The 23,517-nt window shown below is 36.0% G+C and overlaps 1 protein-coding gene across 2 annotated transcripts in view; it reads left to right on the top strand.

Moving 5' to 3' along the window:
• LOC125861301 (DEAD-box ATP-dependent RNA helicase 46-like) overlaps positions 1–6,146 on the top strand; it is a 9,251-nt gene extending 3,105 nt beyond the window's left edge. Inside the window, exons 4-8 of one of the 2 annotated variants that reach the window (XM_049541231.1) lie at positions 2,054–2,122; positions 2,669–2,938; positions 3,018–3,368; positions 4,014–4,291; positions 4,454–6,146. In XM_049541231.1, the coding sequence (XP_049397188.1) occupies positions 2,054–2,122; positions 2,669–2,938; positions 3,018–3,368; positions 4,014–4,291; positions 4,454–5,543 (2,058 nt within the window). In that variant the 3' untranslated portion in view covers positions 5,544–6,146. The remainder of the gene's footprint in view (positions 1–2,053; positions 2,123–2,668; positions 2,939–3,017; positions 3,369–4,013; positions 4,292–4,453) is intronic. The other variant, XM_049541235.1, reaches the window with a different exon arrangement.
• Positions 6,147–23,517: the final 17,371 nt, after the last annotated feature.

Below are 23,517 nucleotides of genomic sequence, written 5' to 3'. Positions count from 1 at the left end.
CCCCCCCCCCCCCACAATATGATGCCCTCAGGATTGAACTCAACTATCTGAGAAGAGAGAAGGGGATTTGAGGGTTTGAGGGGGGCTCATTATGCTATATATATATTTTTATTTTTTTTTGTAATACATGCTTTAGTTGATAGCTTTGGGAATATTTCTAGCAATTTATGTGATGGCTGTGACATTGTGTTTGTCGAAGCACAACTAAAAATGTTGCACCGAGGGCCATCTGACTAGTAGGATAACTTTTCGTCGTGATGGCATTATTGCTGCCTTAGCTCATCTTATCTCCTAAGTTTATTTTTAAAAAGCAGTTAGAGAACGCTGTTAACTGTTAACTGATTCCTTTTTTGGCATCAAGCAAGTGGATATGTTTCATTAAAAAATTTTATCCTCGGCTTTCTGATTTTTCTTCTTTCTTATTTGGCTATGACTTGTGATCTATACTCTTCTAGGAGAACAATTAGATGCCAGTGTAACATTTTTATATTGTTCTGGCATGGTATCTTCATATCCTATAATATGTATAAGTAGTTTATAGATGAGCATGACCGACTGGAAGTTGGAACTTTCTTGAACTTCTCAGTAGCAAGTTTGAAGTTAAGTGTGCAGAAATATTACTAAGAATATACAGGTGTGTGCCCATCCAAGTCTATACTTGCTTTACTTACAACACAAATGTAAAATGTTAGTTTCAAAGAGGCTTGTCTTTGTCAATTAGACTTTTGTTTTGTGTGAATTGCACTTAAATCTGAGTTCTAGAACAATTTAAAACATTCTCAAAAAAATGTGGTCGTCTCCACTGACACAAAACAAAACTGATAACATTAAAGCAAGAAGAGGCAGCAGCAGCCATGACAAACGATTCTGAAACCGAGGGCCATCTGACTAGTAGGATAACTTTTCGTCGTGATGGCATTATTGCTGCCTTAGCTCATCTTATCTCCTAAGTTTATTTTTAAAAAGTAGTGTTGAGAATGCTGTTAATTTTACTGATTTTTTTTTTTGGCATCAAGCTAGTGGATATGTTTCATTAAATTTTTTATCTCGTTTTTTCTGATTTTTCTTCTTTCTTGTTTGCCTATGACTTGTGATCTATACTCTTCTAGGAGAACAATTAGATGCCAGTGTAACATTTTTATATTGTTCTGGCATGGTTTCTTTATATCCTATAATATGTACAAGTAGTTGATAGATGAGCATGACCGACTGGAAGTTGGAACTTTCTTGAACTTCTCTCAGTAGCAAGTTTGAAGTTAAGTGTGCAAAATATTACTAAGAATATACAGAATTTGTGCCCATCCAAGTCAATACTTGCTTTACTTACAACACAAACGCAAAATGTTAGTGTCAAAGACGCTTGTCTTTGTCTGTTGGACTTCTGTTTTGTGTGAATTGTACTTAAATTTGAGTTCTAGAACAATTTAAAACATTCTCAAAAAAATGTGGTTGCCTTCACTGACACAAAACAAAACTGATAACATTGAAGCAAGAAGAGGCAGCAGCAGCCATGACAAACGATTCTGAAACTTTTTGAAGTAACTGAAGAGCGAGTTAGATAACCGTGCTATTTTTACCTATTGCTTGGATTGTTTTAAATCATTGAATATGCCATGTTATTTTGAATCTTGTCATGTCTTTTCTTCTTCTGCTTGAACCTCTTACTCAATCTTTTCACAAGTTGTTCTGAATAGCTAGACTATTGGTGTTTAGGGGTTCAAATTCCTTTATCTTTGTGGTCATGTTAGCTTGTTCATCATCTTTTTTGGGGGTATGCTAGCAGATGGCTGGTGTAGCTGCAATTGAAGTTCTAGTGTGTAGTACAAGTCATAATTTTTTGAGGCCTTGTGTTGACTATTATGCTTCTAGTGTTCTGAGTTCTAGTTGAGGTTTATCATAGAATTCTTTGCATTTGATGTTATTTTCTTGTTGTCAGTCCTTGGTATAAGCTTTGTGGTTTATATAGTCTGGAGTACACTTGTCGGCGTTTCATTTGCTATCGAGGGGGTTTCATTGGTTATTCTGACGTTTGTTGGTTTAATTAATTGTCTAGGGTGGTGATGTCCCTGCTCCATTCATGACATTTGAAGATACTGGCTTCCCGCCAGAAATACTAAGAGAGGTAAGTGTTCTTCTCAAATTTGATCACTTGTTGGTTATTTGAAGGATTTTAGGATCTGCTTCGTCTCATTTCCATTTTTTATTTTAAGAACATGCCACAAGCTTATCGATTGTCGCTTGTCGCAGGTGCGATATCTGCTCCGCAGGAGGAGCACATGTCGTACGCTGTAATGCTATCCTCATAATTTGGCAACAACTGTTCTGAGTTTTTGAGGCTGCAAAATGGAAATTGGAGCCTCTGTTGCATAGCTCATGGAGGGTGGTTGGCCCTTAAGACAAATTCCACTAGATGACTGGGGTTTCTAGCTTATTGCTCCGGGTCTTCTGTTTTAGTTGCTCCCTTTTGTTGCTTCGAGTTGCTTCAGTAAGCAACTGCATCCCATGTGTTTCTTTAGGATTCCTCCATTTTTCTATCTTTCCCTTTTCTTCTTTAAAGATTAAATTAGTTTTCATGCTACTTGCTTTAGTATTGTGCTTGGAATTCTTAAGTATGTGTAGATGTGTTCACCGTTACTCCTCTCTATTCATTAGGGGTCATGTATTGCAGATTCAGTTTGCGGGATTCACTTCACCCACTCCCATCCAGGCACAAACATGGCCCATAGCGTTGCAAAATAGGGATATAGTGGCCATTGCCAAGACAGGTTCTGGCAAAACATTGGGCTATCTAATTCCTGCATTTGTCCACCTTAAACGACGGCACAACAATCCTCAAAATGGCCCGACAGTGGTGGTTTTATCTCCAACACGAGAGCTTGCCACACAAATACAAGATGAAGCGCTGAAGTTTGGTCGATCTGCAAGGGTTTCTTGCACGGTGAGTTGATGTATGAACAGTTTCTCATTTGAACTCTGTTGATTCTTGAAGAAGATATCGATCAACTCTTTCATTTCAGTGCTTGTATGGAGGTGCACCCAAAGTTCACCAGTTGAAAGAACTAGAGCGCGGAACAGATATTGTTGTTGCAACTCCTGGTCGGCTTAATGACATCCTTGAAATGAAAAGAATTGACTTTAGACAGGTTTCTCTTCTCGTGCTAGATGAGGCTGATCGAATGCTTGACATGGGTTTTGAACCTCAGATCCGCAAGATTGTAAATGAGATACCCCCACAAAGACAAACACTTATGTACACAGCAACTTGGCCCAAAGAAGTGCGAAAAATAGCCGGTGATCTTCTTCGAAATCCTGTCCAGGTTAATATTGGTAACGTTGATCAGCTTGCAGCAAACAAGTCTATCACACAGGTAATTTGAAGCAGTTTATTTCCACCCTGATGTGCAATGCCGGGATATCCATGTTAAGCAACCAGCTAATATATTATCATGACATTTCCCTTATGTATTTCTCTGCAGCAATGTTTCCCAGCAATTAGTTACTGATTTTAGGCTGCCATGGTCTACTTAAAAAGTGATATTTTTTTGGTTTGAAACGTGTCCTTCAATTATTGATCTTCCGATTTTGTAAAATCTGAATATGATATATGATAAACAGGCAATGACACTGTATTCTCATTATTACTTAATTGTATTACCCTCTTTCTTTATTGTTTGAGTTTTGTTTATTAGTTTTTGGTAACATGATATGGCGATTGCATCCCAGATGGTTATCAAATTTGAAACATTGACACATGACACTAATGCAGATAGCCAAACATGATTTATCCATCTAACTTTTTGTTTCTTCATGCTTTGTGGAAACTAAGTTTAAATATTTTGGTAGTCTAAACAAGTGAGTACTGTTGAGGGTTTTAGCTCCTGCATCAATCTTGAGTGAACCTAATTAGCAATGGAAGTGTTGCTTGCTTAAACAAAGATCCCTCTGTTGTGAAACTAGCATCCTCCTATTTTAAATACTGAAGTGGTTATTCCAAATGTGAAATACTTGTGCAGTACATTGAAGTAGTCCCGCAAATGGAGAAGCAGAGACGGTTGGAGCAGATTCTTAGATCCCAAGAAAGGGGTTCTAAAGCTATTATATTCTGTTCCACAAAGAAGTTGTGCGACCAACTTGCACGCAGTATTGGTCGAAACTTTGGAGCTGCAGCTATTCATGGAGACAAGTCCCAGGGTGAGAGGGACTGGGTTCTCAATCAATTTCGCGCTGGTAAGACCCCAATTTTAGTAGCAACAGATGTTGCTGCTAGAGGACTGGACATACCTGATATAAGGTGAGGACCTCATTTTCATTTGATATGTGAGTGTGTTGGATGCTTTCTTCGGAAATTTTAAAAAAAACTATCAATGTGTACTGCTAAATAATATGCCCTTGTTTTTTTATTTGAAATAGTAGTAGACCATTTATATCATATTAAGTTCTCACTATGCTGCAGAGTGGTGATCAACTATGATTTTCCGACTGGGATTGAGGATTATGTTCACCGAATTGGAAGAACTGGTAGGGCTGGTGCAACTGGTGTTTCATACACCTTTTTATCTGATCAGGACTGGAAATATGCTCCTGATCTTGTTAAAGTTCTGGAAGGCGCAAATCAGCAAGTGCCTCCGGATGTTAGGGAGATGGCTTTACGTGCTGGTGGCAGGGATAGAGGTGGCATGAACCGTTCTGATCTTGTCGATGGTGATGGTGTCCGCACACGTTGGGATTCTGGTGGCCGCGGTGGGATGAGAGATGGTGCATTTGGTGGCCGTGGCGGAATGAGGGATGGTGGGTTTGGTGGCCGTGGTATGAGGGATGGTGGGTTTGGTGGTCCTGGTGGGATGAGAGATGGTGGGTTTGGTGGCCCTGGTGGGATGAGAGATGGCGGGTTTGGTGGCCGTGGTGGAAGGGAGAGCAACTTTGGTGGCCGTGGTGGAAGGGATGGTCACTTTGGTGGCCGTGTTGGGATGAGGGACAACAATTTTGGTGGCCGTGGTGGCAGGGGTGGTGCTCAAAGTGTTTGGGACAGGAATGATCGGTATGACAGTTCAGATGTGCGAGGACGTGGGAGAGGTCGCGGGCGTGGACGTTTCGACAATAGAAGAGACATGCCAAGTCGGAGTCGAGGAAGAAGTTACAGCCCTAGTCCGGAGAGAGTTCGAACATGGGGTAGTAGAAGCAGAAGCAGGAGTCGCAGCAGAAGCAGGAGTTATAGTAGGAGTTACAGCCGAAGCCGGAGCCGCAGCTACAGCCCTAGGCGCAGTCGTAGCCGCAGCCGTAGTCGTAGTCGTGATAGATATCAAAGGAGGCCTCGCCAAAGTAAGTTTGATCAGATGGATCCAGATCCAGGAATGTCAAGCATTCAGGTTGCTCCTCCATCTGTGATGCCTCCGTTGCCTATAGGTGCACCAGTTGATGGATTTTCTGGAGCTACGTCAGTGGAATCGAAACCAAATATGGAGGTAGCCCCAGAATCTGGTATGTCACCTATGTCTCCAGGAACTCGAGGAAATGGCTTGCCAGGATCTGAGGTCATAGAGTAGAACCCTTGAATTGGAAGCTCCACTCATGCTATCAATGCATTTCTACAACCTTATGGGAGGGAGGTGCTGCGTAGTAAGCATGCATATATCTGTTCTTGAGGGACGACAGTAGATAGAGTGTCGAGTTTGATGTTTTGCTGCAGCCATATGCATGTGCAAGGGACCTAAATGCGCCTGGTATTTGCTATTTTTCTGGGAGGAGGAATGCTGATGGTGGACAGAGACATTGATTCTCTATCAAACCTTTGGCTCACTCACTTCTCTAGACTATTTTCAGTGAGGACTTGCCATCATTAGTTTTCTTTGGGGAGGGGATGGGGGTAGAATCATGTCTGGTTTAGATGATCATATCTTTAATTGTTGTCAAAATTACTTGCACCTAAATATCAACTCAATGGAGTTATCATTTTAAAAACTGGAGACAATTGGGAAATTGTAGCTGTTGTTTCACATTTTCATTTTTCAATCTCTCTTGCTTGGTCAGGGAAACATAGACTAGTTTTAAGGACGGATTTTGGGTTTGTTATTCCCTAATCATTAAGGTTACAAATGCATGAGAACCTGTGCATGTCGTTCGATAAATTGAAGTTTATTTCTTGATCAAGTGCATGAGAATCATTAAGGTTACAAGTGCATGAGAACCTGTGCATGTTCGTTCGATAAATTGAAGTTTATTTCTTGATCAAGTGGGTTAGCCTTGGGCATACTTGAGGGGTTACGTGCATTTCTTTGTTGGATTGGCATTTTAATGCAAGACTTGTAGATTTTGTAATAGTAGTTTGGCCAATGCGGGTAATTGATTTAAAATATCTAAATAAATTTCTATTTCTGGATTTAGGTGAGACTTCTTTCTAAGGGCGAAATGGCTTTCTAGTCCTTTACAAACTTGATTCTTACAATCTGGTGATAAAATTCTCTCCTCTCTCCTCTCTCCTCTCTCCTAAACATGCATACATAACCTAGCCTATGAACCCAATCATCCACCTGTCTTCTAATGACATCTATAATCCTAATGTCTTGAACCCTAGTTTGCTTAAAGAGATTTTTTGCAGATTTTCTTTATTCAACCAGATAAACAATCTCATGAAAGTCTTTATGAAGAAATTACCATAGTCCACAGAACAAATGGATAGAGGAAGAAGTCGATAGAATGAATCATCTTGAAGATCTACATTTTGTTGTGATAGGCGAATTTATGAATGAATGGAGTCATACTTTTGGTGATGCTGTTCTGATTTGATGAAAATAGAGCAAAATCTACGATAGTCCCACAGCCATTGCCGAGCTCTTTGCCGGAGACAGTGACTGAGAACACTCTTACCCAAATTCAATTCCCTCCATTACCCTCTCAAAAAAACCCCCAAACTCCTAGTAAACCCCTGGAACAGACTTTTTTGAATTTTAAGGGCACTAAATCTCTTAATAGTATGAAAGTCCATGGCAAAGTAGCTATTGTCCCCATTCCTACAAAGACAATAGATTATATTGAAGGAGTGCCAGTAACTCTATGGACGGAAGGAAAAGTTGATCGCATGAATGCCCTAGCAGATTTGCAATATGCTGTAGTATGAAATTTTTTAATTCTGTAGAGATGGAAGTGATTAGGGATTCAGATAAGCAAATTACACTAAAATTAATTCTGGAGGACAACCAGTCCATCGTTATAACTTTAGTGTATGCTAAATGCAATGATATTGATAGGATTGATTTGTGGAATGACATGTATTTGACTGCCTCTAACATGTCACCTCCTCGATTGGTACGAGGGGATTTTAATGTTATTTTATCTCAAGTGGAGAAGATTTGAGGACTACCAGTAAGACCTGACGATTGTGAAGAATTTTCCCATTGTATAAACTCTTTTGAATTATTTGAATTGGGATTCAAAGGCAGTCCTTTTACATGGTGGAATGGGAGAATTGATGATGAATTGTATTTTTGAAAGGTTGGATAGGGTGTTGAAAAACTAATTGTTACTGGACGGTTTAGGCAATATGGAGGTTGAACATTTATCCAGAACATGGTCGGACCGTGCCCCTCTCCTCATTAGTATAGGGGTTAGAATGCATATATTGGAAAACCTTTTGAGTTTTTAACGTTTTGGGCCGAACATGAGGAGTTCAAAAGCATAGTTTGCGAAAATTGGAGTCCGGAGTCAAAAGTCACTTTTTTCTTCCAAAATGCATAGAGGGCCATTGATTCTTTTAAAATACCAAAACGGATAATTCGCTAATGGGGCAGCGAAATACTTACTTAAATTTAACACTGTTAACCGCTGTGTAAAAAAAATTAGTTTTCTTAAAATCCCAACAGCGATTTCATTAGATTTTTTTTTTTATTTCCTCGCTGCTGGGGTTAGCAATTTCATCAATTTTTTTTTTTTAAAATAGCATACATCAATTTCCATTTAACATCCCACCTTCAAGCAACCACTAAAGAGTAACAATCACAGATGAAGGAAAAAAAGACACTTACCTAGCAAGAGAAAACTAGTAAAGATGAAAGCTTGAGATTCTGCAACTCTCTTTTAACACAGAAAGAAGAAAGAGGGGTTTTGGCTAGATGGGGGATTTTTTTTTTTTAGAAATCACTACCCCAGGAGTGATTTTAAATTTTTTTAAAAAGTATCTCTTTCGGAAATCACTACCCGGAAAGCAATTTTAATAAAAAAATTGTTTTTAATGAAATCGTTGCCCATGCAGCGATTTCAAGAAAGCAATATTTTTACACGGTGTTAACGAGGTTTAAATTGAGCAAGGATATCGCTGATCCAGTAGCAATTTATCCGTCTTGGTATTTTAAAAAAATCAGTTGCCCTTTATGCATTTTGGAAGAAAAAAGTGACCCTTTTGGCTACGGACTGGATTGCTGATTTTGGGGGACACCCCTTTCTGATGTTCAAATAGAAGATAAAAAAAATGTCAAAAAGGCTGTCTAAGTGAAGCAGTGATACCTATGGAAATATTTCAAACAATTTATTTTAAGGGAAGAGTTAGTCGAAATCAAGGAGCAATTATTCGAGGAGGATCCTAGTTCAGACAATAGAATGATTCTTCACATTGCACAGACATAAGTGAAGAAATATTTACATTATGAGGAGGAATTTTGGAAAGGAAAAGCAGAAATCAAGTGGAAGGGGATAGAAACACAAGATTTTTTCATAATCTAGTGAATAGTAGAAGGAAAGGCTACAGGTGAAAAAGATCCACAATACACATGGAAATTTAATAGAGGGAGACTCAGCAATTGCAGAAGAGGGCATCAAATTCTATAGAAATCAATTTCAGCAAGAAAAGGAGGGCTCTGATTTTCATATTCTAAATCATATTCCTGAAATGGTATCTGAAGAGGATAATGCAAAGTTGTGCTCTATTCCACTAGTCAGCTTGGAAGAACTGAGAAAAACAACCTTAGCTTGGCTTTAGATGGGTCAAGTGCAAGTGGACCTGATGGTTTATCCGGAGTTTTTTTCAATCTTGTTGGGAAGTGGTTGGTATATATGTTCATAAGGTAGTAGAGGCAATTTTTTGGTGGTGATACTCTCTCCCCAAATGTTTTACTCATACTAACTTGGTCCTAATTCCTAAAAAAGAGGTGGTTCAGAATTTGAGACCAATCAGTTTGAGTAATTTCTTTAACAAGGTAATCTCAAGGGTGATGCATGGAAGACTTGATCCTTTACTGTTGCGACTTATCTCCTCAAATCAGTCTTGTTTTGTGAAAGACAGATGTATAATTGAGAATGTGCTACTTACTCGAGAGATAGTTATAGACATCAGGAAGAGGGGAAAACCAACTAATGTGGTAATAAAGTTAGATATGACAAGGGCTTATGATAGAGTCTCTTAGCATTTTCTTACTAGGGTTCTGAGGAAAATGGGGTTTCAAGATGTTCTCATTGATTTGATTTGGCTTCTATCTTGCTCAATGGTCAGTGTCATGGTTTTTTTTTAACTCTACTAGGAGTGTGAAGCAGGGTAATCCTCTTTCACCAACCTTATTTGTTCTTTCAGATGAAGTGCTTTCTAGGGCTCTAAATTCTCTGCATGACAATGGGTTGTATAAATGATCATATGGATTGCCAAGGTGGAGTGTTAGATATGCAGATGATACTACCATTTTCACATCTGCATTATAAGGACTCTATCAGTTTGATTATAGAAACTCTTCAAGAATATGAAGAAGTTTATTCTACACAATTGATTAATAGAGATAAAAGTGCATTTTATATGTTCAAAAATGTGGCAGTCAGGTTGATGCAGGATGTTGAACAAATGACGGGTTTTGTAAACGGAGTGTTAATACCTGAGATGTCCAATTTTTCACTCAAGGAAAAAGAAAGAGTACTATATATAATGATTTGATTAAGAAGGTGAAGGAGAATCTATAGACTTGGAAGGGGAAGTTTCTCTCATATGGAGGAAAGACTGTTGATCGATGGTGTTCTACAAAGCAATGCCAATTTATCTATATCAGCTCTAGCCCCCACCAAATATACCATTTCAAAATTACACAAGATTTTATTGGAGTAACAAGGAGGAGGGCATGCAAGAGTAGTCATTGGTCCTCTTGGAAGAATGCATGTTTGATATCCTAAGTCAAAAGGGGGTGTAGGGTTTAGATCCTTATTAGATGTGTCTAACCCTTTTTGCAAAATTTGGTGGAAGTTTAGGACAATTTGATCCCTTTGAGCAAACTACACGTGGAATAAGTATTGTAAAAGATATATCCCAACATAGTCCAATGGAAAGGGGGTCACAATCATGGAAGTTAGAGATGAAACTAAGAGAAGGATATTTGGTGGGAACCTCACTCTGGCTCAGCAAATCTGTGATTTGAGAACTGGACAAGGCTTAGTCCTTTGTATTATATTCTGCCAAGTCATTATAATTATGATGAAAGACCGGATGATCTTAGTTGTTTCATGGAAGATGGAATATGGCAACATGATGTAGTATAACATCACCTACCTCAAGATCTTGTTAATTTTGTAATTAATGTGTGTAAGGTACAACCAACAAATCAAAATGTGTGTGAGGCTCCATATTTTTTATACATAACATAGTGAATCTCATTTGTCTTCTTTTTCAAATGAAAGTAATGAACAAGATAATAAATTATATACAATTCATGTCAAACATAATAAATTATATTAAATAAATATAAATATGTTTATATAGTAAATTTATTAACTTTTTTTTTCTCATTTATTGTATTTGTGTAATTATCTTTTCTTGCCAATGTTTCAGATTAGAAAATGAGAAACAATTCATTAGTGAACCTTATTTTGGTACATATAGATTATCAATAAGAATTATACAAAATTAATTATGAGCAATTGAGAGTACCTTTGCATATATATTAGTTTTCTTCGTTTCTATACTTTTTCATATTTATTTTTCTGAAAATGTATGTGTTGTCCAAGAATTTAGTCAAATATACAAAATATAAGAAGGTTCTTTCAATATTTCCTCCAAATAGAATGAAGGGAATGATATTTCTATGTTGATAAAAAAAATTCAATAAGTGGTAAAGGTAAGGGGGTTCACGATTTTTTTTTTAAAAAAAAATCAAAGGTAACCTTGATATATTTTTATTTGATTTTTCTTTGTTTTACATGTTAACAAAACTGAAATAATTTGATTTGGTTTTGATTTTATATTTTAAAAATCAAAATAATTTTTTTAAAGCGAAAAATAGCAAAAAGTTGATAATTACAATCTCTCACACACTTATATAGATAATTTCTCATAATTAGTTTAATTAGTTATGTATATAAAAAAAAATCTTATCAATGATATTTATGTACCAAAATAAGGTTCATTAACGAATAATTTCTTATTTTTTGATTTAAAACTTCAACAAAAGATGATAATTAATAATTGCACAAATAAAATGAGTGAGAAAAAAAGAACAAAAATAAGTTCATGAATTTATATTTTGATTAAGTAGTTTTTTTTTATATATTTGTATAAACATAAGTTTATTAAAAATAATTTATTATGTTTGATTAATCCACATAAATTATATAAATATGTTTTTCCCTCTTATTCATTACTTTATTTGGAAAAGAAGATAAGTATGATCACTATTTTATGTGTCAAAAAATACAGTGGAGCCTCACACATTTTTTTTTATTAATTGTGCCTTTCCCCATGATAAATTTTTTGAGTTTGCTCCACAATCATCTCCACCTCTTCCCCAATCCCGACCCCACATTTACCATCCCTATTTTAAATGCTTTGTGTGTACACGGTTTTGGTCTTTCAAGTCAATTTTTTTACACAACGACAAATATCTCTCACTGTAATGTCTTTTAAATTTTATTTTTATAATAACAAGTTGTTTAGGAATGTGTGAACTAATTAATGAACAATTAAGATCTTCTTCACCTGCCAACTGAACAACCATTACTAGACAGACATAAGTAACAAATCCCAACTTTAGTTTATACTCGCTCCTTATTATATCAGTTGATAATTATTTATCTCATATATCCATATTAGTTGATCATTTTATTCAATCAAGAAAAAAATATTAATTAATTTTTTCTATATTAATCTTGTAATTAATTTCTTTTTAAAGTATTCACATTTATTTGTAAAAAAATTCAAGAAGTTTTTTAAAAGATAAATTAGTAAAATTTTCTTCTTATTTATGATTTCTTAAGCATCATGGATGATGAAAAGTGATCAATTTATAGGGAGTATACAACTTCATTTTACACTACTAGTCTCATCCTAAAAATAATCATTTGATTTGTATGTTAACTTATGAAATTAAAATACATTTTAAAATAATATGTTTTTTCATAGTAAAATACTGAGAATATGATTAAAATGATCCTTAATATATGGTTAATGCTTTATTTTGATCAATATATTTCACTTTATTGAAATAGTTCTTAATAAAGTGTTCATTTTGGTCCTTAATATATTTTATATGATTGAAATGGTCTTTAAAATATAACTAAATGTGTTTATTTAAGTTTTTTTTACTCTAAACCTAATAGGTTTATAAAAAATATAAAATATTAAAGTTAATTGTGGACCGCACATGACTAATAAAATTCATCTTTATTGTCTTATTTGTTAGCTTCAAAGAAAATCTCCATGAAACCTACACAATTATGTCTATTTTCTCTCGCTTAAAATAGAAACGGGGATTAGGTGAGTTGAATAAACCAAACATCAAATTGGAGTGTTTTTTAAGGACTTGAAGTAAATAAGAATTTAATTTTTAGTGTAATTTTATCGTCATATTTTTCAGCTTACCCATCCATGCTTATTTGTATAAATAAAAAAGATTTATATCTACCAAGAGTTTCCCATCTACCATATCAAAACTCAAACGCCTGTTTGCTCAGATTTACACAAAACTTTACATCCAAATATAAAGTTTTAAATAAAACATTTGAAAACTGAATACCGAAAGTCTATCCAAGAGTATCTATCTATGAAGCCTCCACTATATAAAGATAGCTATCGGGACAAGACCCACGATATAGCAAAATGCTAGTACTAATAAATCCTAAAACTAGAGTCCTCTAAAAGCAAAAAAGGTCTCATCAAAAGCTGATGAGCGAATGATGTGATCAACGGAACGCCTATTGATGATTCTAAGTACCTAAATCTGTTGTATGTAATAGGGCTGAATAAAATAAGTAACTAAACTGAATAAATAAATTGTAAAGAACTTAAAGTAACCCGGCTGAAAGTGAAGTCTGAACATGAAGTAAAATCATTTAAGCTTTACAATATAAGATGCAATAATAACAAATAATGAAGAAATATATATATATATATATATATTTTACTTTACATGAGTTTCTCTAACCGACAACCATCACCATGAACCTCGTGATAATACAACATTTTACACACGTTGCTAAGAAGCATATAAAATATAATTGTATGCTCATATAAAATACTCCCTAGGTTGAGTTAATTACTCAAAAGCCCTCTTTAAGAGGTCACTGAGTTGTACTAAATTTCTTTGAAAACTCTTTATGCTCTTTCTGAAAAAATAATACTCTCTTGCTCAATGTAAAAACAATAACCTCTTTAAGGGGTAACTGAACTTTATTTTATTTTATTGAAAATGCTTGTGAACTCTTTATCTATACTTTTCTTGAAAGAACACTTTCTTTCTAAATATAAAAATAATACGTCTGGAACCACTAAGATTCCCCTTAAAACTCTTCTCAAAATAATACTTTAAAATATACTTGGACTCACTTTAAAATTCCAAAATCAATGTAAAGAAAAAAAGTACTTTTTCAAAGACTTTTAGAAAAATCTCCATAAGTAGGGTTCATATGAATATATAAGCATGAACAACAACTCAAGAATCTCAATACATAAAATATCAAAATCTCATAAAATAGTACTCAGGATGCAGAATAAGGAACTCAATTCATATCTATAATTTCATGGAAACTGTGGGTAAAACACTGGATTGAACTCTTATTGACTGAATTTAGATGTAGGGTGTGAGGACGAACTTAGTCCAACACTATGAATAGCCTTACATACCTTAAAAGCTCCATGAATTTTGAAGAAGAATCCCAACTTAAAGAAGAACAATCAAGAAAATCTTTCTTGAGATTCTTGAATTAGTTTTTTGAAAACACTATGGCCAAGAATTAAGATGTCTATTAATGATTAATAATTGTATAAACAAATTTGAGTTGGAGAGATTGAAATCTTTGGAGAAGGACTTACCTTGAAGAAGAATCTTGAAAAAGATCTTGCTTGGAAGTCGTTTGCTTTAATTTTTCTTAGAGTTTTGCATTGGGGTTTGAGAGAGAGAGGAGAAGAAGGAATTAAGAGATAGAAATCTAATTGTTTAGGGCTTTTAAGAGTTCAAAAATCAGTTTAAAGTTTTTCTAGGGGAAAAAGACAAAAAATGACCCTTTTAAATAATTTTATGTCGGCCAAAACATCACTTCACTACATCAGGTTAGTAAAATGGTCATAATTGTTCACACCAAACTAAGATCGATGAAAATTTAGTGGAGTTGGAAAGAAGACTAAATTACCTTTAATTTGATAGGTTATGAGTCATCTAAGTATTCATATTCTAACAAATATGGTCATTTGAAGTTGACCACAAGAAAAATCTTATATCGAAATTCAATTGATAAGGAAGCTTTCAACTCAAATTAATGCTAAAGGATTCTTATGGTCTTAATTCATTTCCAAATCTCTTACCAGACTAAAGAATTTACCTTAAAACCTACGCACAATTAAAAACCACTCGATACGACCTTATATGCATATGAAAAATGACTCGGGTCTTAGCTTAGAAATTTTTGAGGTGTTACAAGATCAATAAGTCATTTCTTGAATGTTATATATCATAATTCTTGGCCTTCAAGCGATGACCATTCTCACTTACAAATGAACTATAGTTGTTGAAAATGATATTTTTGACTTTTTTTGCAACTCTAGTATCACTTTTTCAATTTTAGCATCTTGAATTATTATTGGCATGATTGGTTTGCAAAGGCCTAAGATTTCTTCCACATTTATCACAACCCCTTCTCCTTGACACTCAGATTCCGATTCACTATTCTTGACCATTTGAAGAGGAACATCACATGTTTCAATCTTTGTTTTCCATTGGTATTCAAATTCGCAATTGCAAGCTTAAGTTCGATAGTTCATGGCACCGATTTAGATGCATGTTAATCCCTCATTTGGAGTATTTCCTTTTGTAGCCTCACACCTTTTTCAAGTTGTTGGGTCAAGTTCACAAGCCAAGTTTGACTCGCAATAAGCATTCTGCAACATACTTCTTCACTTTGGGAGGCGTCATACAACTAGGGCCAACATGAGGTCCTCCCTAATAAGGAGATGGGTCATCAACATTGGGGTTGCAAATATCAAATTTGGTTTCATCACAAGAAACCATAACATACAACGGGAAAACATAAATAACTATTCACAATTTGAATAGAAACAAGTGAACCATAAATTCTAAATCAATTCCATACACCAAACTGTTCCCCGACAAAGGTGCCATTTTTATAAGGCTCAACTACACTCCCAAACTAGAAATATAAGTCGTCTTATGAAAAATAATATCCAATGTATGAGGTCGGCATCGAACCCCACACAGAACAATGTATAGGCGATTGAATAAATAAAAAATTACAAGCTACTAATTTGAATCTGAACAATTAATACAAGTATTTTTTTTTGGGGGGGGGGGGGTTTCAGTGATGAAATGAACACAATTAAAGATAACTAGATAGAGGATAGGATGATCGTTGACCTTGTCAAGCAAGGATACTAAGGAGATTTTGGAATGAAAAGTCAATCAACATCTATACGATCCATTGCACATTAATTTCGTACTTTCTAAATTAATCATGGGTCAAATCAAATTTTCCTTGAAATCTCAATTACCTACATATATATATCTTTCCATCGTAGGAAAATATTTCTCAACTTATAACTCTTTCAAACCTATCTAGGTATGATCTAAGACAATTTAATTTTAGGCAATATAAGGATTTCACCATTTCTAGCTCAAATCCATCATATGAGAGATTACACCTCAAATTAGCACCAATTAATCTTTCTCAATCCCAATTGAAATTTTTCAAGCTAAATAAAGGTAAGTGGGCAAGTTCTTTAGTTGACCACGATTCGGACTCATTTAGGGCTTTATTTTAATAGATTTAGTGCCCTCGAATGCATATTTTGTCTCAATAACTGATGTAAATCCTTGATTTCAGGTATTTGGACTTAGGGACAAAAGCCTGGACACTATTAAGCAAAAAGGAACAAGGCAACTGAAAGAACGAAGAAAAAAAGGCCTGAGGATCGTCTAAACCATTGGGCGAGTCGTCAAATGACCTTGGTCTCACCTAATATTCCAGTGTGTCAAGCCCTGAAGGAGAAAGTCAAGTCGACGATAGAAATGAGCAGTCGGTGAGTCGCCGAACAGTTCCGCGATGCAGTGCCTTATCGCCCAAAGTTATAGGACCTCAAGGATGCTGAAGTCAAAAGCAAAAAGGTGTTACAAATGACCAAAGGGTGGATCGCTGAGTGGATCGGCGATCCCGACTAACTGCGCTGACTGAACCTTCGTAGCACACTTTTTGACAACTATAAATACTTGTTTAAATTTTTAGGTTAGTATCAGATTTTGTAGGGAATCATATTATTATTCAGTTTTTGAAGTTTAGAACTTAGAACTGAGTTTGAGAGACATTTTTCTTTAGCTTTGAAGATTTGAAGATTTTTATTTCTAAGAAATTGGAAGTGGGTATTGAAAATTCTTTATCTTAGACATTTGTAAAGACAATATTAATCATACCCAGTTGATGGAAACATATTTTGGTATCGATTTCTATCGTTTTACTATGTCTAGCTAAAACCCCAATTCTTGAGGTGTGATTATAGGTTGAATTAACTGCTGGGTATTGCTAATTTTAGTTTATTTGTTGTTTAAAAGTGATTTCATTCAGTAATCGTGGTTGAATTTAATGGGTTGTAGTTGCAAATAAAATCTTAACTTCGTGTTTTTGGCTTGCTCGAGAGAGAGGTTTTAAAACCAAAATTGCTGAATCGATGGTCTCTGGGTATTGGGTTGTCATGGGTTCAACTCGAGAGAGTGAATCCTAAACCCTTTTCCACATATTCAACTCGAGAGAGTGAATGGACTAAAGCGAAGGTTATGCTTCATTGTAGCTTATTGGTGTTCGAGAGAAACCAATTCGATACGGGGTAAATTGTTCGAAAGAAAGTTTACCCCCACTAAAGTCTAGCTTATTCACTGATTTGCAGTTGTTTACTATTAATTGCAACTACCCGGTTGTTTACCTTGCCCCATAATCCTATCACATCTCGAGAATCCCGTCTCCATATTCGTATTTTCGTATTATTTGTTGTCTTAGTTGATAATTGATTACAAAACCCTCTTTGATATTTGACACTTGTGTCACTCCAAACTTCAATTATGTTTTTCTTCGTAAATGTTTTTAGCTATAATTGACTTGAGCATATTTATGTTTTTCTATTTATTCTTGAGTATGAACCACTCCATTGGGACTCGACCCCAACTCCCTAGTTGGGTTATATTACTACTCACGATCTTTAGCACTTGAGCTGGAAGTAGTGTCCTGATACGTGAAATCAAAATGGCGCCGCTGGCAGAGAGTGGCGTTACTTAAGAATTTTTAGTTAAGTTGGACTTTTTTTTTGTTAGTTATAGAGATACTTACCTAATTTTAGTTTTGTTTTGCTTGTTTGTGTGTTAAAATGGAAGTATGAGTGTGAACGACAGCAATGGTAGCCAAGTAGGCCATCCATATGACATCAGAAACCTCAACGATGTCAACGAGCCTCATGCTAATGACCCCCATCTCATGGGAGGTATTGGTGTCATTCGCTTGCCTCCGGACAAAGGGAATGCGGTGTTCCACATCACGAGTACTATGTTGCAACTCTTGCAACTAAAAGGGCTTTTCAGTGGTTTGGCTCATGAGGATCCCCATGAGCACATTAGAAACTTCGTGGATGTATGCGGACTATTCTCTTTCAAGAATATCTCCCAAGAATCGGTCCAGTTGAAGTTGTTCCCGTTCTCTTTGATGGGAGAAACGTGCAAGTGGCTGGCTGAATTGCCACGTGAATCAATCACTTTGTGGGAGGAGTTGGTTACCGCATTTCAAGTGCGATTTTTCCTTCCCTCAAAGATGATGACTCTTCAGGACAACATTCAAAGCTTCAAGCGTCTAGAACGCGAGCCAATTCATGAAACTTGGCTGCAATTCAAAAAGTTGGTGCTTCAATGCCCAACCCATGGCTTGCCTGATAACGTGTTGCTGCAGTATTTTTACCGGAGTCTTGACTCTGTAAATAAGGGTGTTGCTGACCAGCTTTCTTCGGGAGGTTTGATGTAGCAACCTTATGTGATAGCGGCTCAGCTCTTGGATGGCATGATTACCATAAACAGGGTGTGGTATACCCGTGAAAACCAGGATTAGATGGAGAAAGACCAATAGAGGGACCAGAACAGGGCCAAGATCATGACACAACTTGACATTTTATCTAAAAATGTCATGGGAGCTGGTGTTCGAAGTGTCAATGCCGTGGGTGTCGGGTGTACTAATCCGGATGAGTCCAAGTTTGAGGCCTTGTATAATGAAAAGGTAAATTTCCTTGCCAACCAAGATGGTGGTTATCGTTCAAACTACCTGAGGCAGGGTGGTAACCAAGGTTGGAGTAGAGATGAAGGTTGGAATGATCGAGATCGTCAATAGAGGGACCGTAATCCAAATTGGAAGGATGGGGAGAAGGATATGTATGTGCCTCCCCATGAGCGCCAAAAGCCAAATGATTCGGAAGGTGGTCGGTCTGAGGATATGCTTTCTCGTATCCTCAACAAAGTTGAAGGGCCGGACAAGATCTTGAAAGAGATGAAAGAAGATGTGTCGACCCTTAGCCAGACCGTTACCTCTCATTCAGTGTCGATCAAGTAGTTGGAGACCCAAATGGGTCATATCTCGTCTCATCTAAACCCGAGACAGCAATGGGGGTTGCCTTGTGACACTAAGGTCAACCCCAAGAATGAGGTTTGAAGGTGGACTTGCGTTATGCCACGACATTAACTAAGGCGCTGCTTAGGAGGCAACCCAAGACCCTTTTATTTTCTTTCTTTTTAATTTTGGAATAATGGTGTGTTGAATGTGCAGGTCAAAGTGTAGAAAGTGGTTGAAAAGTGCAGGTTGGCGAGCCAAAGGTCCAGTCAACGCATCTCCGAAGAGGTCGGCGACCCCGACCCAGACCGCCGTTGGACTCAAGACATCTTCAAAGTGGAGTCTGTAAAACTTGGCGAGCCCAGGAAATTATTGGCGATTCACCGATCAGGTTGGCGATCGCAATCTTGTTCGCCGTTTGGACTCCCAGATTAACTGGAAGTCTTGTAAAACTCGGCAAGGTAAGTGACCACTCGGCAGATCGGTGAGTGGGTCGGCGAGCACGACTAATGTCGCCGAATGGGCTATAATTGGACGGTTTTTAAAAGGCCAAAAGTTTAAACTGCCAACTATTTCACTTTCCCTCACTTTTAATTTAATCCTCCCAAACTCTTACCCGTTTAGTATTTTCTATATTTCTTGCATTCTATAAGTATTTTGGTCGTTGATTTGTGCTCGGAATTGAGAATACTTTGCCGCCTTGCATTTCAATATCATTTTAATTGGCATTTAAGGTTGGATTTCCGAACTCTAACTTTATTTTTATCGATTTTGTCCTCATTTGCAATAATATTATCTTTTTGAAGTGTGCTGGGCCTCTCTGATAGGATTAAAATGTTTAAATTCCTAATTTAATTTGAGTATCTTGCCCGTGTTGTGTATAATGTTGAAATCCCATATTTTGGCGCTTTTAAATGAATTAATTCGTGTGGGGTTTTGCTTGCATGTTGTTAGGTTGGGTAAAGTCTAAGTAGCCCGTATTTGTGCCAAACTGCGTAATTTGCCCAATGATAGAACGGATGACGTCATTCTTAAGGGCAAAAGTCGTCAATTGGCCAAATTTGGCAAAACCGGGAGAAGTCTGAGTATCCCGGGGTAATGGGTGTTATGGGTCTTGCTTTAATTTGACTAGTGCATGCTTTGATTTTATTTTCGGGGATTGTGGGGTTAAATTCGAGAAGATGGGTTGAAAGTAGGCACGTTGGGCCGATTGACGAGCTGGGTCGAGCTATCCGAACCACTCGACGGTTCACCGAAGTTCCCAATCTCGCCTTTAATTTCATGCAAAATGTGTTGTTGGACTTTGTAACTTTCGGTGAGAACCTGAGGTCGCCGAAGGCACTCGGTGACTCGACCCCAACTCACTAATTGAGTTATATTACTACTCACAATCGTTGGCACTTGAACTGGAAATAGTGTCCTGATACGTGAAATCGCCAATCCCTTTGGAAAATAATTAAAGCATGAGACTAACTGTATAATCAAAGAATCATTTCATAACTAAAAGAATATTTAACTAGTTACAAATATACAAGATAGAAATTAACAACCCAAATATTTTTTATGACTAACACTATATCCAAATCAGAAATTAACAACTACACCTACAAATATTCAATACAAAACAAGAGAAAAGATCTAAGATTATCACAATTGAAGCTCTCAATCTTCACTCTAATGGTGTTGGGGGTTGGAACTTGCTCTCAAAGATAGGTCAAAGTTCAATGCTTTATCCAAGATAATTCCCCGATGCTTCCTAATGTATGTGTTTCCCTTGATTCAATCATATTTGATATGAAGGAAGCTTTGAGGTGATAAAAAATGAATAAAAATAAGACTAAACGCAGAAAATTGAAAAAATGAGTTTCTGATGTTGCAATTGCGACATTGGACCTCACAATTGTGAGGTTTTCTAGTAGAGGGATTAGGAAAATAGAAGTTCGCAAATGCATACTAGGAGTCGCAAATGCAACACTTGTATAAAACTTTGAAGTTCACAAATGTGAACCCAAGATGTCACAAATGTGATCAATGCAGCCCACATCCATATAGGACTTGGATTTCACTATTCTTATGACCTCACATCTATATAAGGTGACCCGACTACTTGGAAAATAATTCTTTGATATGTTTTGAGTAGTATTACATGTTGGTAGGTCTAGAACGTTGAAATTGGCGATAACCACAAGTCTTAAAAAAGGGTTTTTACACAACTACAAAGATTGATTGTAATCTTTCTTCCTATTCTACTTTAGACACTGTTCACTTTTTGTAGTGGTTTAATGTCCTTAAACTTGAATCTTTTCTATGAGTTTTCTGGTTTTGATTACAATTCTTGTTTTGCTTTGTTAAACATGATTTTTTATTCATAATTAAGTGAGTTTTTAGTTTCTTTAATTAGAGCCCCTTTGGATTGGCTTAATAAAAGCAGCTTTTAAGTCAAAAATAAAAAATCAAATTGAAATGACTTTTAAGTCAAAAAATAAAAAGTAGGGGGAGATCTACTTTTGGTTTTTGATTTATTTTAAATCATTTTAAACTTATTCTAAGTCATTTTTTTACCTTGACAAACACTTTTCAACTTATTTTAAGTCATTTTTGACTTATTTTAAATTATTTTTTATATTTGCCAAACACTTCCAGAAGTCAAAAACTGACTTAAAAGTAGGTTTGACCAACTTTTAAGTCAATCCAAGCACTCACATAGTCTTGTTCTTGAATATTTCCAAAGAGATTATATGCCCCTAGGACTCGCCCATATACTTCAAGTTAAGATTGAGTAAGACTACTTGTGGTTGGAAAGATTTATTAATAAGAATTCGAGGCGATGACCCTCATCTAATAAATTTTCAGTAGAATGACATATACGCAACCACTCTTATTTAAACGACTCACACAGTTGTGGGAAATATTGAATGGTGGTTTAGGAATTGAGTGCAGAATTTAGATGCTTCGACCTTATTTGTAAAATCTTAACATGCGTTGGATCGATACTTGAGTGTGTGCTCCTTGTATTCCTTTGATCAATTTTACTTGCTTTCTAGGTTATAAATTAGTTATAATCATATTTTTCACCACCACTAATTCATATGACACTACGTAGTTGGTGATGATTCTAGACTAAAATAAAGTCCTTCATATTGTTTCTTGTGGGATCCGACCCCAATCTTTGTTCGGTTACTATATTGGCATATGACCACATTACATAATCTTAGAGGTAATTTTGAGTGTATCATATATAGTTCAAAATCAATAGTGAAATTGTCACGACCCAAGACTACCTCCTAGACGTGACATGGTGCCTAGAGCCACAAGTGACTCCAAGCTAACCACATGGCATAACATGACACTAAGATAACATACATAAACATAATAAATTGAAAAGTAGAAACAAGTTTAAAATATCATAAGAGAGAATCTGACAAAGACAACATACGCAGAAAATTTATGTCTAAAAAGCCTCTACTCATAAGTGAGTTTCTAGGACAAGTCCCTAGCTCCCTCGAACTATCTAAACACGGAATGTAAGGACAAAAAGAATCATAAATGGTGTCCTCAAGGAACCGAGGACTCACCAACACAACCAACTGACTAATCGAAGAGAGACTAACTGCAAGTCTGATTGGATGCGTCAAAACCTATATTATGAAATAATATAGGCAGAAAAGTATGTAGTCGGTACTTGGAATGTACTACATATGAGAAAGTGCATAAATATGACATGATAACATGATAAGTCTATAACACATGCTAATTCAATGACCAAGTAAACAGAACATAAAAACTGATGATTTGATCTGAAATATAGTACAAGGTCATGCAATATTCTAAAAATCATATCATAATGTGGGAGATACCATTAACGATATGAGTCATGTGAGCTACGACACAGAGTTCGGTGTACTGCTCCCACGCCAAAAAGAGAATATCCCACTTGCCAAGGTAAAGACCATGATATCTGAGCTAAGGTCGATCCACTAGCTAATGTCTATGTGAGATAAATACTATAGAGCACATATTTCTTGGACAAACGGATTCCTTCTAAAGGTCTCATGCTTCTACTAACAAGTGAGTCTTCATCCCTAGGTCCACATAGTGTTAAGTATACTCTGAACAGAAAACATGCATAAATCTAGAGACAAAAATAATATGATAGTACTAAATCATTCATGAACAATCTGATAATCTGAATAACTCCTTAAATCATAATAACTGATAGAATCTGAAAGCCTCTAGATCATGATAATCATATAAACTAAATAATATTTTATTTGAAGCATCCTTATTTATAAAAATCTGATAGCATGAAGCTTGCATGTGAAAATATCATAACTATGATCATGACAATACTTGCATGCATGGGTTCATGAAAATATCATTGAAATCATTGAATTATAATCAATTCATGTATAATAAGATCAATCATGAAGAAGAAGATGAAATTCAATAAGAACCCATAAGAAATCATGAAATCCTAAATTT

The sequence above is a fragment of the Solanum stenotomum genome, chromosome 1 (assembly GCF_019186545.1).
Source record: "Solanum stenotomum isolate F172 chromosome 1, ASM1918654v1, whole genome shotgun sequence".
Taxonomy (NCBI): domain Eukaryota; kingdom Viridiplantae; phylum Streptophyta; class Magnoliopsida; order Solanales; family Solanaceae; genus Solanum; species Solanum stenotomum.
The sequence above is the reverse complement of the archived record's forward strand: the minus strand, read 5'-3'. Positions and strand labels throughout refer to the sequence as shown.